The following is a 15,782-nucleotide window of genomic DNA, read 5'->3' as shown; positions in this document are numbered from 1 at the left end:
TACATTGGGCTTCATTGGGCTTCATTGGGCTACATTGGGCTACATTTGGTTCCAACATATATATAGGCCAATGTAGCCCAATATATATTTTTCAAAGTTAATTTTCGTAAAAACCACTGGAGCATATATCTTGAGACATAGCAAAGGCACATCGGGCTACCAGTCCCTACAATTTTGCCAAGTTTCGTGCAAATCCATTCAGCCGTTCGAGCTAAAAGTGAGTCCAACCGCCCTATGGAAATGAAGGAAATTAATGGGTAATTTGTAATTAGCAAATAGCTCATCGCAAACTAGGAATGGTAAAGAATCGCTATTTATTCCTTAAAGTTCGCTATTTAGGAAATGCAAAAAACTTTGATGATACATATGGCGGTTCATCTCTAACAAGATAAGAAGCATAGGGATAGATTTATGATGACTGGCGCATCACCAGGGATGTGTTAGTCATTCTGTGCCGCTGTTCCGTTACCTATGGTGTGCTGCATTTACAATGCGGCGCATCATGGGGCAAAAACAGCACAGATGCGTGATGTATCTGTGCCGTAAAGGTGGCGCATTGCTGGAGTTGTATCGCAAGTGTGATGAAGCTCCAGCAAGGGTCGGGGTGCCCCTGTCGCAGGGTTTCTGTTCTCACACATAACTGTGGACAGAGGATTGGAACCTCGGCGAATTAGGGTGTCCCAAAACTCACCTTAGTAATCAAAAACCCCTTAGCAAGCTAGGTACAGTGTCACATTGGATATAACAAACTCTCAATGTTTAGACAATCCAGAATATGAACTTATAGTACCTCAGGATACGTGGAACTCATGAACAGTCGGTCGTTATATATTTCTTAGAAACCAGAACATGGAGTTAAGAAGAACACATGTGTATTTGAAATGTTTATTTACTAATGCCGTCTTCTCAGGCGTAGTATCTTAGATAATACAAGTACACATATTATCAGCAAAATTACCAGCATAGTTACTAGTACATAAAAAGCGAATGGTGACAGTATGTTAACATGCTGTAAATGAATAAGAGTTAGCAACACTTATAAGCAGCCGCGGGCCGTGGAGGGAGTTACGGTGGGGCGGTGGGGCGGGGAGGGGGAGGGGCAGGGTGGAGAGGGCTCCACCCTGCTTCTCCCCCTCCCCGCCTCCCTGCCTCACCGTAACTCCCTCCACGGCCCGCGGCTGCTTATATCTCACCCTCCCTAATACACATATTATATTATTTGCTAAGAAGGTCTCTTTGTGTTGGTTTAGGGCGTGCCCATACTTTAGTGTCTTAGATTTGAAGGAATCACATCAGCATACACCAGCTCTCTCTTCATGTGAACCGCATCAAGTGTTGTGTATGTGTGTTCGGCAAAGCAATATAAAACCCGCCTCATGCCCAGAATTGGCAGAAGTTGCACTTATGTTATGAGTATGAAGTCGTGGAGATCAGACCTCATAACAATTCTGTATCGTGTTGTTCTTGAAACTTTAGCACTCGCTGTACAGATATAGTTTAACAAGCAAAGCAGATAGTAGAGCAATAACATATTATTCTCATGTAAACCACGATGAACTACTAGGTTGAAAGCTAAAGCAACAACTAAGTGTCGTGTGCAGAAGTTGCAAAAAAGGAAAAATTGCGTTTAAACCGGTAATGAGCCCATGCTAACTTAACACGGTGTAAAGATATCCAGGACGTAGATGACACCTCCCCATGATCCGGAAACGAACTGAATAAGATAATAGAAGTGCCATCTCATGAGAGCAGATTGCAAGTTTATATGTGGACGGTCCGCAAGGTAAAGCATTAAAAACTAGGAAAATTTAATGCTAAAGAAAAATAAAACAGCCAAGTACTTTATCGAGTCTTAAGCCAATAGGCAAGGTAAATAATAAAAACTTGACAAATAAGTCAATGAATTGTCAATGAAATGCTAGTACTCAGCATATCAAACATGAAAAAGGTCTATGACATAACTGTGTATGCAAAATAAGCTGCAACAGCCTCCAATAGGAAGTCACCGTCTTCATCCGAAAACAGTTCAGCCATCCAATTTAAAAGCGGAAAAGAACATACGTGCTCTCCCAGCACCGGATCCTCTATCACCATCAGAGGACAGCTCGGTGGGTTTTCAAGAAAGCTCTGTTCCAAGAAAGACTGTGTTGCCGCCAGTAAATTCCAGGGACCAATTAGTCCATGCATCAATGCCACAGCCATAATCCTTTCGCCAGGACAAACCAACTCGTGAGTAATGATAGGAGTCATCAGCTGATTAAAGTCGACGTCAGGAGAAACCGGTCCGCAGAGACACAAATCAATGGCCCAATCAAAATCACAGGTCAGGCAGTGAAATACAGGCTGGACACAGGTGAAGTAGGAGAATCGAAAAGATAATCCATATGCCGTGCTTAATATCGCCAACGGCATTGTGCCATAATATTCTAGCATGCGATTGCGGAACAGTGTCAGCAGCTGCAGGGCGGGAGGTTGCATAGGAGGGACATCCATATTTAAAAATGTAAAAAAGCACAAGAGCGTCCGCTGGTAATGCAAGTAAAAATGGCAATCCACGAAGCAGAGTGGAAAAAATACAATGAAAGAAAGCAGGGATGACTCCAAAGATTTTCTCAAATGAAGTCACGAGACCACTGGTAACAACTTTAAAAAAGTGCGCCAGGGCCTTTGTGGAGGATGCGTTAGAGATAGTCCGAACCATCTTGCTGAAATGGAAAGGCAAATCTGAATTGAAAAGGGTCTGCACCTCTGTACGGGTGTTCGCTATGTGAAGCACGAAAGTTTCACGGGCCGAACTCAAGGCCACCTCTCTCTGAGACAAATGAGCTCTTATTCTTGCCATGCTGTTGAAATCTGCTCCCAAGGTTGGTATTTGTGGCGAGATTGAAAACTCCCTATGTTCATGTGTGGGAGGAAATAGAACATTTCTGCAGCAAATAACCCGTTCACTTACTGTTACGATAAAAGGAATACTTTTAATTAACCCAGAACAATCTTCATTATTGAGCATCAAATAACTACCATTTTCCAACAACTTGAACGTGGGGATGATAGCAGGAACTGGCGTGCCTTGCAACACGCAAGCCATATTTGGTCGGTGTTTGTTGCATGAACCGTGTAACTGTATGTGCCTACACATTAGTGAATGATCTGGCGTCTCAGTGCATTCCTCTCCATTCAGATAAACTTCTTGATCATCTTTGAAACATCTGTATGTGTATGGAAGCGACCAGACCTCATGAAGAAAAGCACTACCTAAAGGTTCATAACGACCTATTGGTATATATTTCATACAATTTGAAAACTTATATAAAGCAAAAGGCAGCGTTATTAAACCGTGGATAAGGCACGTTGCCAAAAAACCCGCAATCCTCTGCTGATGATGTCACTGAGCATGTCATGAATGATGTAATATGTGACATCATCAGCAGTGGATTACGGGTAATAGTATCTCTAGTTTACTCCCCTATAGCTGTCTTTCTTTTAACATAAGTGTCTGTTTCCTTCCCTTATACTTACTGTTTTTGGTTCGCTTCCGGTTCGCGTACCGGCGAGCGAACTGGGAAGCGAACTAAGAGAAATAGAGGTTGGCACAGTTCCAAATATTGTACCAATTTTTTAATAACGGGGAGGTAGTTCTGAAAAGAACTTTTTTTTTATTGTTTTTGTTGTTTTATATTTTTTTTATTATTTTTCGGAACATTTTTTTACTTTTTTTGAATTTTTCTGAACAGTTTTATATTTTTGGGGGTTTTTCTTGGAGGGGGCAATGAAAACGATTCATTGTAAAGGGCTCAACAGGAGCAACAAAACAAAAAAAGAAGTATTTATTATTTTGGGCGTTTCGTACAAACTTGTATATGATAGTCAATAGCTCTGTTGATCAGAGTGATGCTTCTTTCTCCGTAGGAAATGAATCCATCGCAAAATACGCAGATGTGTTTTACTTCACCAAATTTCATTTGTATATTTGGCACCATCTCCCTGCCCTCTGGTCCCGTTACTTCCGGTACAACAGATCTTCTGGCCATAATAGGGAGATTATCTAGGTCGTTCCGAAACTGTGCAGCACTGTAGTTGTTAGGATGCCACCTAGTCATATGGTGATGCATTGTGTAGTTTCCGAAACTGTATTTTTTCTCGGTCCCTCTGGACAGTCTATCTTGACATATAAGGCAAGTTACGTATCTTGCATTTACTTTTTTCTGACCTTTGGGAATTTTAAAAAATTGCCAAATGAAGTTTTCTTTCCGGTGAGACATCCTGGGCTGCTCAGGCAAAAACTGCCTCTCTTCGTGCTCGTCGTCCTGTTCCTCTTCTTCCTCTTCTTGTTGAATTATAACTTGAGCAGGTGGTCCACTCTTCCTTGGATGTGGTGGAGGTGGTGGGGAAGCACCAGCTGAAGCTACTAAAGAAGCCATTGCTCAGTGATCACAAAGGGTCTTTCTCTCACAATGATGAAAGTCAGAGTGAGGAAAGAAGGAGGGATTTTCATCATTTGGGAAAAACAAGAGTTCTCAACCAATGAAAAGTGTTCATTTTAGATTATATGACCTAGTCTTACATCATTAGGAAACCAAAAGTGAAATGAACCAATGAAAAGTGTTATTACCAAGTCACATGACCTGCTGTGTTTACGTTAAGCGCTTTGCAGGGCCTCCCGGTTTGCTTCCAGAAACCTGCGCTTTGCGACTCGCTTACCAGTTCGCTAACGTAGCACGTCATATGACGTATCACGCGACAACGCGAAACGTCATGCGGACGGGAGGCGTCACGATGTTGTTTTCTAACACGGCAGTTGCGGTAAAGAAACGTTTACCGGCTCGCGGTCTATTTCGCGGCATCAAGGTCAGCTAACGGGAAGCTTCCCGATTCGCGAAGCGGGAACGAAGAAAAAAAAATATTTAAAAAAAAAATTATTCATAAACATATAAAATATATTTTTGGATTTAAAGAAGAATACATTTTACAGCTACAGATATTAGCTGTTAAAAAACCAATGAAATTCACTGAAAAAACCATAGGTTATAGACCATATATAGTTAGGAATTAGCATTTACAAAACCTTGAAAATTCAATGAAAAAACCATAGGTTATAGACCATATATAGTTAGGAATTAGCATTTACAAAACCTTATTTTACTCACACAAAACCATTGAAATTCCATATATAGTTAGTTGCACTAACTATATATCGCGCACCCGCAATCCACTGCTGATGATGTCACATATTACATCATTCATGACATGGTCAGTGACATCACTGATGACATCACTGATGACATCTCAAATGACATCACTGATGACATCACTGATGACATCACTGATGATATCATTCATGTGACAATACAATGCATCTCCTCACATTTTAATATAACCTCTGTTTCACCCAGTGTTAAATACAGAGTATAATTTTTGAAACCATTGACACACCAATACTAGTTACTACATACGCACTCACTGATTCCTACGTCTACACACACCTTCACTCATTCACCCATACAATCATTCATACATACAATCACTCATCTTTACAACACTATCATATGCACTCATACACCTATACAGACAGTCACAGTCTGCCACTCATCCATGGAGTTACTCACTCACCTAGTCAGTCATGTAAAGAATCAATGACACTTCCATTTTCTTGTCTATACAGTTAAACATAGAGCACCTTACATTTTCAAACATATACTAACACATACTTACCTTCTTATACAATCATTGATACAAGTACACATTGATCTGCACAGAGTCACACACCTCCCAGCCAGCCACACACACACTCAGTCTCCCATACAAATACTTGGGCAATCAATCAATAACCCATATAGTTACTCATACAGCTACTGATCAACACATGCAGCAGTTTACAGAACAACAGACATAATGATGCACAAATTAGGACAGTTTAGTCACTAACCCATGCACTCAGTGAGACACATTTAATCACTCACTCATACAGTTAGTCATGCACCTACTAAATCCTTCGTCCAGACACTTACACATCCACTCAATCTTCAATATGTAAGACATATTTAAACTTTACAGAAACAAAAAATCACTGGATGTTGTTATCAGTCATGTCATCAGTGATGTCATTTGAGATGTCATCAGTGATGTCATCAGTGATGTCACTGACCATGTCAAGAATGAAGTAATATGTGACATCATCAGCAGTGGATTGCGGGTGCGCGATATATAGTTAGTGCAACTAACTATTTATGGAATTTCAATGGTTTTGTGTGAGTAAAATAAGGTTTTGTAAATGCTAATTCCTAACTATATATGGTCTATAACCTATGGTTTTTTCAGTGAATATATATATATATATATATATATATATATATACATACTTGCATATTTAACGGCCGGTCCGGCCGTGAAGCGCACCGCCGCTGATTGTAATGGCTCCGCTGCTGGATTGTTGTTCCGCGCAGCGGGACAACTCTGGCATATGGTATATTGCGGAAGGACTCGAGGGGCACACCCGCGATATATATATTTTTTTCCTTTTGAACTGCTACCAGCCCACTGGGGTGTTATTTTCGGACTTCCAGACCCACAATGCATCTGTATTTAAGGTACTCACCTGTGATTGATTGATGTTAATACATTTGGGATAAAGACTGGAAGATCTGTATGCTTTCAGTCATTGGGGAGCAGAGAGCCTATGATGAAGGCTGGAAGACCCGAAACGCGTCAGGCACTGCTGACGCCAAGAGTGCCTTGCTTTCTGAACCGGGAGCATGCCGAACATTGAGTGCGCTTCGCCTTGGGGGCAACTGTGGAACTTGTGTATATGTGTGTATATGGGTATATATATATGTGTAATTTACTGACTATATATATATATATATATATATATATATATATATATGCTCACACCTCTGTCAAAGAGAATGGCGATGCACTCCTCCTCCACAGCGTCTTTTATTCAAAATAACACAGCAATCCAGATCCAATACGTGTACTCGGTCCCAACGCGTTTTGAACTCCCACAGTTCTTGATCACTGGCCATCTCTAGACACCCCAAAACTGCTGCGCTTATCAAGCCCCTCATTTGCATAATGTCAATTAAGCACCTGTGAGCATCATAGTAGATTTCTAAATGATGCATTATGGCCATTTCTAAATGAAAAGTGAAATTGACTGTGTTGTGTGTATAGGTTATTTCCAACGTACTTGCAGTATCATCTCATCCAAAGTCAGCCGGTTTAAGAGGTCGTCAACCCTCTCTTCCCAGGACAGTGACGGGTCCAAGAACGGGTACTGCTGACCCAATGTATCCTTGGTGACCCAGAGCAGCAGGGCGGTGACGATGAGCATGGCAACTCCCTGCATCCTCTGGTCCTTTGGAACTCAGGCCCAAAGAGTGTCCAAGACAACAGGTGCACAAAGTGGGGATGAAAGATGGAGACACCCCAATTCACTCAAGTGTCAAGAACTCTGGGTTCAGAAAGGCGTGGCTTCATCAACAAAGTGTAACACAAATAGTTTTGATGCCATGGGACGTCTGGTTAGCCTGAGAAAGAATTATTTGAGTTAGTATGCTGCTTATAAAAAAATACATTATTAGTTAACAATTCTTCAAATCTAAAATGGCATCGTAATTCTGTCACCAACGAAGGCAGTTCTTAGATATCAAGGACCAAAAACCCCAAAGTTATTGGAAAAGGGGTGGGTTTTACATTTGAGAGGTGACTGACTTAAGATCCAGCAACCTGAGTTTCTTATTGTGACTCTCACGTCATTCCATTATGGTTCGGTTCATCAGCATTGGGAGTGCTTAAAAACAGGCTGAGTAGGTGCTATATAAACACAGAAGTTAAAATGTACCCTATTCCACTGTACATTTCCACTGCATGTACCTTCTCTTGACAGCTAGAGTAATTCCTTAAAGTGGGATGTGATTGTACAATAAACAAGCACCGGCAAAGCCAATAGGTCAGGCCTTGGAAAGCCTGTAGGTTTATTTTTATTTTGTGTGCACAAAATATGCAATAGACATTAAAAGTACTGTAAAGTAAAAATACTGCCATCTAAATGGTGTGTGCATAGAAGTAATAAAGAAATAGCAATGCCAATATCTTTATAACTGAAAGTGTCTCTTCAGCCTCTGATGAGTTTAGGCACTCAATAAATCATCATGCATACACAATATTCGACAAGTGTTTGTAAGATAAATCAAAAGAATAGAACGAAAGTAGAAAAAAGAAAACATGCTGACTCCTAAACTTGGTGGAATATGCTTCCAATATAAAAATAAAATTAAACATAGTAGTGTGTTGCTATCTCGCAACAGTATTGTACATAATGTATCACTGATTTAACATTCCATTGTAACTGCCACATTTAGAAGCAACTTATTGGCCGCCTGGGAGCCGTTACAACAATACAATATGCACATTACCATTCCAAAGAAGTCGCTCAATGAACATCCACTAGGCACATAGCTTTGAATGCCGTAGTCCATAGTGCATCACTGTTGTACTTAGCCAATAAGGCCAAGATAATGCTTCAAAACATGGTGGCCAGCCTGAAAGGTAAAACAATGACACACTATACATAATACCATTCCAAGATGGCCGTCCAGTTTAGACATGGTGGCCGCACAGGATGCGGCACACTGCAGATTAACTAAACGGCAAGCAATGAGATTGGCAGGACAGTCCGGTGAGCTGCAGGAAGCTATAAATAAACTAGACCAAATGACATGAAAAGGGACGTTTAAATGGAAATGGAAAACTGGCAACCAGACCAGTCAATGAAGAGCCCCTATTTTCAGGAGAACGTGCTCATGCAATGAGGCCAAATGGCTCACGGGCATTACTCACAGGGCAATACAGTTAGTGGCAGAAATTGGCTAACTGATTGTCCCATGCAGTATGATGCCATGGGAAGAAGCAGAATGAGAATAGCACTTACACAGGCAGAAGATGGCATGCCCAAAAACCCTCAATGTGTGTATATGTTTCTAGAGTGTTTAATATTTTTTACAGGGGGCCTGGCTGACATAGTCCTACTTAAGAAGGTCTTACAAGGATTACCACAGTTCTAAACCAAAGGGTTTATTCCTGGGAGTAACCAGCACTAACATATCTTGCTTAATGAGTTAATATAGCCTTCAGCCTTCCATACAGTGTAACAACAATTCACATTTAAAGGCCTATTGGCTTTACTAAAGGCATAATATCTTTTTTGTACCTTTTTGTCATAAACAAATCAGACTTATGGGATCTTACATAACTTTTTGCAAGGATCCATTACAAGCCTATTTCCTTTATTTATTTAATGAGTTTTATATAGCGCTGGCTAGACCCGTAGGTATAAGAGCGCTTTACATTAGGTTACACCACAGCAAGTTGAATCATTGGCTTATTATCACAATGAACTGAGGACTCCTGTATTGCACATAAGCCAGTAAACATCAGATGCAGTCGTAGAAATACAAATATATACAGATTTACTGTTGGCAAAACAATAAGTAACCCCTGTGAAAATGGCATAACAAGGATTATCACATTGCAAATCTTCAACTCCAACTGTTTGTCAGAAGAGGTAACCAATTCCCCATATACACTCCATCATAGACAGGCTCATATCCCAGACACTTGCTGGCCCTGCTCCGCACCGTGAGCAGACCTCCTTCATATGCTTTTCACGTGTAATCCTGTTCATGATTTTTGGACTAAAGTATCAATCAATCAATCAAGGCATTTATAGAGCGCACTACTCACCCGGAGGGTCTCAAGGCGCTTGGGGGGGGGGAGGTGGGGTGCCGCTACTGCTAGAACAGCCAGGTCTTGAGCTTCTTCCTGAAGGAGAGGTGGTCTTGGGTCAGGCGAAGGTCGGTCGGGAGGGTGTTCCAGGTCTTGGCGGCCAGGTAGGAGAAGGACCTTCCTCCTGTTGTCGCTCTTCGGATGTGGGGGACGGCGGCGAGGGCGTGGTTGGTCGATCGGAGGTGGCGTTTGGGAGCGTAGAAGTTGAGGCGGTTGTTGAGGTAGCTCGGGCCATGGTCGTGTAGGGCTTTGTGTGCGTGGGTGAGGAGACGGAAGGTGATTCTCTTGTTGACGGGGAGCCAGTGCAGGTCTCTCAGATGTCCGGAGATGTGGCTGCGTCGGGGGATGTCGAGGATGAGTATGGCTGAGGCGTTCTGGATCCGCTGGAGTCTCTTCTGGAGCTTGGCGGTGGTTCCGGCGTAGAGGGCGTTGCCGTAGTCCAGTCGGCTGGTGACGAGGGCCTGGGTGACCGTCTTCCTGGTCTCGGTGGGGATCCACCGGAAGATCTTCCGTAGCATGCGCAGGATGTTGAAACAGGACGCGGAGACGGCGTTGACTTGTCTGGACATGGAGAGGGAGGAGTGCAGGACGAAGCCTAGGTTGCGTGCGTGGTCTGTCTGTTTGGGTGCGGTGCCCAGGGCGGGGGGCCACCAGGAGTCGTCCCAGGCGGAGGGCGAGGAGCCTAGGATGAGGACTTCCGTCTTGTCTGAGTTCAGTTTCAGGCGGCTGGTCGTCATCCACTCGGCTACGTCTTTCATCCCTTCGTGGAGGTTGGTTCTGGCGGCGGCGGGGTCGTTGGTCAGGGAGAGGATCAGCTGGGTGTCGTCGGCGTAGGAGATGATGTTGAGGTTGTGTTGGCGTGCGATGGCCGCAAGGGGGCTCATGTAGACATTGAAGAGGGTGGGGCTGAGCGAGGAGCCCTGAGGAACGCCGCAGATGACTTCCGTGGCTGCAGATCTGAACGGTGGCAGGCGTACTCTCTGTGTCCTTCCAGCGAGGAAGGAGATGATCCACTCCAGAGCCTTTTCCTGGATTCCGATGTTGCTGAGGCGCTGCACTAGGGTGCGGTGGCAAACAGTGTCGAACGCCGCGGAGAGGTCTAGGAGGATGAGGGCTGCTGTTTCGCCGTTGTCCAGCAGGGCTTGGATGCCATCGGTGGCAGCGATGAGGGCGGTCTCGGTGCTGTGGTTGGCTCGGAAGCCAGACTGTGAGGGGTCGAGGGATCCATTTGTCTCGAGGAAGGCGGCCAGCTGCTTGTTGACGGTCTTCTCGATGACTTTGGCTGGAAACGGGAGGAGCGAGATGGGGCGGTAATTCTTGAGTTCGGTGGGGTCCGCTGTTGGTTTCTTTAGTAGAGCGCTGATTTCGGCGTGCTTCCAGCTCTCAGGGAAGGTGGCGGTGTCGAAGGAGGTGTTGATGATGTCCCGCAGGTGGGGTGCGATGACAGCGTCGGCCTTGTTGAAGACGTGGTGAGGGCAGGGGTCTGTCGGAGATCCGGAGTGGATAGAGTTCATCGTGCAGATGGTGTCTTCTGTGTTGATCTGGGTCCAGGCGCTGAGGGTGGTGGTGGGGGGCGTTGGTGCGGTCGTGGGGAGCGTTGTTTGTGGGCTGAAGCTGTTGTGTATGTCAGCGATCTTGTTGTGGAAGTAGGAGGCGAGGGAGTTGCAGAAGTCTTGCGACGGGGTGATGTCGTTGATTCCGGCGTTGGGGTTGGAGAGCTCTTTCACGATGTTGAAGAGTTCCTTGCAGTTGTGTGCGTTGTTGTCCAGCCGGTCCTTGAATGCGGATTTCTTGGTGGCGTGGATCAGTTGATGGTGCTTCCGGGTGGCGAGCTTGAGGGTGGTCATGTTGTCCGGTGTTGGCTCCCTTCTCCAGGCTTTCTCGAGGGCTCGGCAGTTCTTCTTGGAGCTCTTGAGTTCGTCGGTGAACCATGGGGCCTTCTTGCTGCCGGGTCTGCTAGGCGGGGTCCTCAGTGGGGCGAGGTCGTCTGCGCAGTTGCTGATCCACTTCGTGAGGTTGTCGGCGGCCTGGCTGGGGTTCGCTGAGCTGGCGGGAGGGTGTTGGCTCAAGGAAGTGGCGAGCTGGTTTGCTGTGATCTTGTTCCAGTTTCTTCGAGCAACCTGTTGCTGGTGGTGGTGGATCGTGGATCTTCTGAAGGTGAAGTGGACGCAGCTGTGGTCCGTCCAGTGGAGTCCGGTGGCGTGGCTGAAGACGATGTCCTTGCTGGAAGAGAAGACAGCGTCGAGTGTGTGTCCGGCGAGGTGGGTGGGGGTGGTCACCAGCTGCTTGAGTCCGAGGATGGTGAGGTTGTCAAGCAGGGTGGTGGTGTTGCGGTCGTTGTTGTTCTCCAGGTGGAAGTTGATGTCCCCCAGGAGGATGAAGTCAGCGGAGGGGAGGGCGTGCGGGCTGATGAAGTCGGCGATGTCTTCGCTGAATTGTGTGCGTGGTCCCGGGGGTCGGTAGATGAGGGTGCCTCTGAGGGTGGTTTTGGGGTCCGTGTGGATCTGGAAGTGCAGGTGTTCGGCGGTTGTCAGGGTGTCGTCGGTGTTGGTCGCGATGCGGATGGTGTCTCTGTAGATGATGGCGATGCCTCCTCCAGTCTGGTTGCCGCGGTCTCTTCGGGTGATCTTGTAGCCCTCTGGGATGGCGATGGCGATGTCGGGCGCTGAGGAGTCGTTCATCCAGGTTTCCGTGAGGAAGGCGACGTCAGGAGCTGTGGTGTCGAGGAGGTTCCAGAGTTCGATGGCGTGTCTGTGGACGGAGCGGGTGTTGAGTAGGATGCACTTGAGGTGGTTGCTGCTGGTGTTCGGCTTGGCGGGCGCTGGTGCGGGGCAGATCCGGATGCAGGTGAACTTGCAGGCGTGGCAGCTGAAGGGTCCGTGGGTTCGTCTCGGGGTGACTCGGTAGCATCCCAGGATTCGGCCGGTGTTGAGTGCGTTGAGGGTGGCGGCGTCGTATGTCCAGCGGGGGCCAGGGGTCTTGGCACTGGGCGCGGTCCAGGCGCGGACGGGCGCAGACGGGCTTACCTTTGGCGCACCTTCGCCGCTCAGTCGGTGCTCCCGCTGCGCGCGTCCGCTGCGCGGTCGCTCTGGGGGCGTCATAAAAAGGGAGCCAATCGGCTGGCGGGGGGGCGGGAAAATCTGGCGCGGCCTCGGCGGGCCTCGGGTGGCGGGAGGCTGGTGGGCTCGGCGGCCCTCGGGTGGCTGGAGGCTGGAGTGCTCGGCGGCCCTCGGTGGCTGGAGGCTGAGCAGGCAGGCACAGGAGCGTGGGGGTGACCAGGCCAGGAGGCGCAGTGGTCACTCCCTGGCTCTGGTCGGGCTCCCCTTAAAAAGGGAGCCGGTCGGGAGGGTCTGCGGGAGGGCGGGAGCCGGAGCCAATCGGCTGGCGGGGGGGCGGGGCCACGGGCTAGGGCGGCGGGAAAATCTGGCGCGGCATCGGCGGGCCTCGGGTGGCTGGGGTGGCGGGAAAATCTGGCGCGGCCTCGGGTGGCGGGAGGCTGGTGGGCTCGGCGGCCCTCGGGTGGCTGGAGGCTGGAGTGCTCGGCGGCCCTCGGTGGCTGGGGCTGAGCAGGCAGGCACAGGAGCGTGGGGGTGACCAGGCCAGGAGGCGCAGTGGTCACTCCCTGGCTCTGGTCGGGCTCCCCTTAAAAAGGGAGCCGGTCGGGAGGGTCTGCGGGAGGGCGGGAGCGGGAGCCAATCGGCTGGCGGGGGGGCGGGGCCGCGGGCTAGGGCGGCCGGAAAATCTGGCGCGGCCTCGGCGGGCCTCGGGTGGCGGGAAAATCTGGCGCGGCCTCGGCGGGCCTCGGGTGGCGGGAGGCTGGTGGGCTCGGCGGCCCTCGGGTGGCTGGAGTGCTCGGCGGCCCTCGGTGGCTGGGGCTGAGCAGCCAGGCACAGGAGCGTGGGGGTGACCAGGCCAGGAGGCGCAGTGGTCACTCAGTATGGTCTCAGATAAACTCTATCTTCAATATCAATCATCCGTATACCCTTGTACATGTCTTCTTAGGCAGTTTATCACCCATTTGGAATACTTGTGAGTCCACGGTTACCATCATTGACCTATTGTTGGCAGTAGCTTTCCAGCAAATCACCAAAAATTTGAAGGATTTTACTAAGTTGTCATTTCAGGCATGGTGGTATGCAGTTTGCTACAACCATAGATTAGACACCTCCTTTGTATACCCATTACACATGGCATCCAAACGGGCGCACTTATGGGCACCTGTCACAATTTATCTTGACATTAGTGCAAGCCGTTCATTACGTGTGCCTTTGTCACAGCAAGAAGTAGCTAAACCTCCTTGACATTATTCGATAATGACATTGTTTTAATGTATTACTGCATACAATTTCTCATTTTGCATGATGTACTCTTTACTATTTTTGTATATTTTTCAAATGCCATTATTCTGTTTAGTTACTGTTCTCTCCTTTTATTTTACTTTTTCTACACTTTGAACCATATTTGTTTTGATGTTTACACAATTTTTATATTGTATACTGTGCACTAATCATATGATACTCTCACTCTTTATGTTATGTTGATTCATTATCTTTAATAAAATTCTTTTGAACTTAAAAAAAAAGAAGAGGTAACCAAAACCCTTGGCTACTGTGGTAATCTTTGATGTTCCGTGTAACAAAACTTCTGTCACCAGCCTTTAACACAATGTAACAACTATGCACCATTAAAGTGTTTTTGGTGTTAACAAAGGCCTTTCACTAAAAACTGATCAGGCTTATTGCGTTTGTTGTAACTTTCCATAATAAACATATCAGACCTTTGGCACCTTGCATAATTGTTCCAAAGAACCAATTAGGCCCATATCCTTTATCGTAAGTTGTCACCACGCCCAACTCACTCAGGCCTACTGATTTCTGCATAAACCAAACAGTCAGAAACGTATATATATTTTTCGACAAAATTACAGTTGGGAAAAATATACAAGCACTCCTTTTTTGAAAAAAATGTTATTTGTTTTTTGGAGTGTTTTATGTAGCGCGAACTAGACCTGAAGGTATCAGAGCACTTTACATGAGCACCAGTTGCGTTACAGAAGGACACATTTATTATTTCTGTTAGGCACAGAGAGATTAAGTGCTTTGCCCAGAATAACAGGATAATGAGCGTCCCTGCCTAGACTCAAACCCGGTTACCCATCTTCGAGGTCGACCGCCCAACATCCTCTTCAGAGTGTGTTAAGAAGGATGATCAGAGTGCATATCCCTCAGAGAGAGAACCCAGAAAGGTACGCCAACAGCAAAACCTTTGCCTACCGTAGAGATTTGTGAGAACCCATGTAATGCAAAGCGTGCCTCCAAGCTTTAAACAGGGTGTGATAACAATCCGTGCTTAAAGTTCTATTCGCTTTAACATGTAATTTTCACAACAAAATAGCCAGGTCTACTGTCTATGTCATAACTTTTCATAATAAACAGCCTACAGTTCCCCAAAAGGTAGAAACTGTAATACAATCAGTCTTTTTCAGTGGAACTGCACAACTTCTGCTAATCAAAATCTGTACTCAGGGTAACAAACAAATAGGCCACGCTACAGTCCCTCTTTAAAGTTCTCCTGAAAGATTTTTTTCGCTTGATCACAAATGATATTACATAAGGCATGATGTCAGTGGCACTGTCAAGTCAAACCTAAAAATGACTCAACATGAAAATACATTTTAAAGAAAACTTAAAGAAAAGTGAGTTTGCCCCACCAGCCCTGGCATTGAAGTAGACTACTTTTTACGTGGATATGCACAAGTTCACAAGCAAAATGCTGTCACTCACAATGAAGAGAGCAAAAGTCTCCGGGCCCATTGTCCATATTTTATACTGTGGTGAGTAGAAGCAAAATGTGATTGCCACCTGAACAAACCAATGGATGAAGAGGGCTGCCTGAAAGCCCCTGTGGGTGTATATGCATGCATGTATTTTAATTATACATGTGTTAGAAAACACAAGGCTGGTGAGTCAGATAAAGCTGTCTCTAGGTCAGACCTA

At 46.3% G+C, this 15,782-nt stretch overlaps 1 protein-coding gene across 2 annotated transcripts in view; it reads right to left on the bottom strand.

Annotated features, from left to right (window-relative positions):
* Positions 1-15,782, bottom strand: part of LOC144823038 (uncharacterized) — a 203,833-nt gene that overhangs the window by 169,117 nt on the left and 18,934 nt on the right. For both annotated transcript variants that reach the window (XM_078681181.1, XM_078681182.1), the window contains exon 2: positions 7,190-7,529. In XM_078681181.1, coding sequence (XP_078537307.1) covers positions 7,190-7,348 — 159 coding nt within the window. In that variant the 5' untranslated portion in view covers positions 7,349-7,529. The remainder of the gene's footprint in view (positions 1-7,189; positions 7,530-15,782) is intronic.

The sequence above is a fragment of the Lissotriton helveticus genome, chromosome 3_1 (genome assembly GCF_964261635.1).
Source record: "Lissotriton helveticus chromosome 3_1, aLisHel1.1, whole genome shotgun sequence".
Lineage (NCBI taxonomy): Eukaryota > Metazoa > Chordata > Amphibia > Caudata > Salamandridae > Lissotriton > Lissotriton helveticus.
Note: the sequence above shows the minus strand (reverse complement) of the source record. Positions and strands in the feature narration are given on the sequence as shown.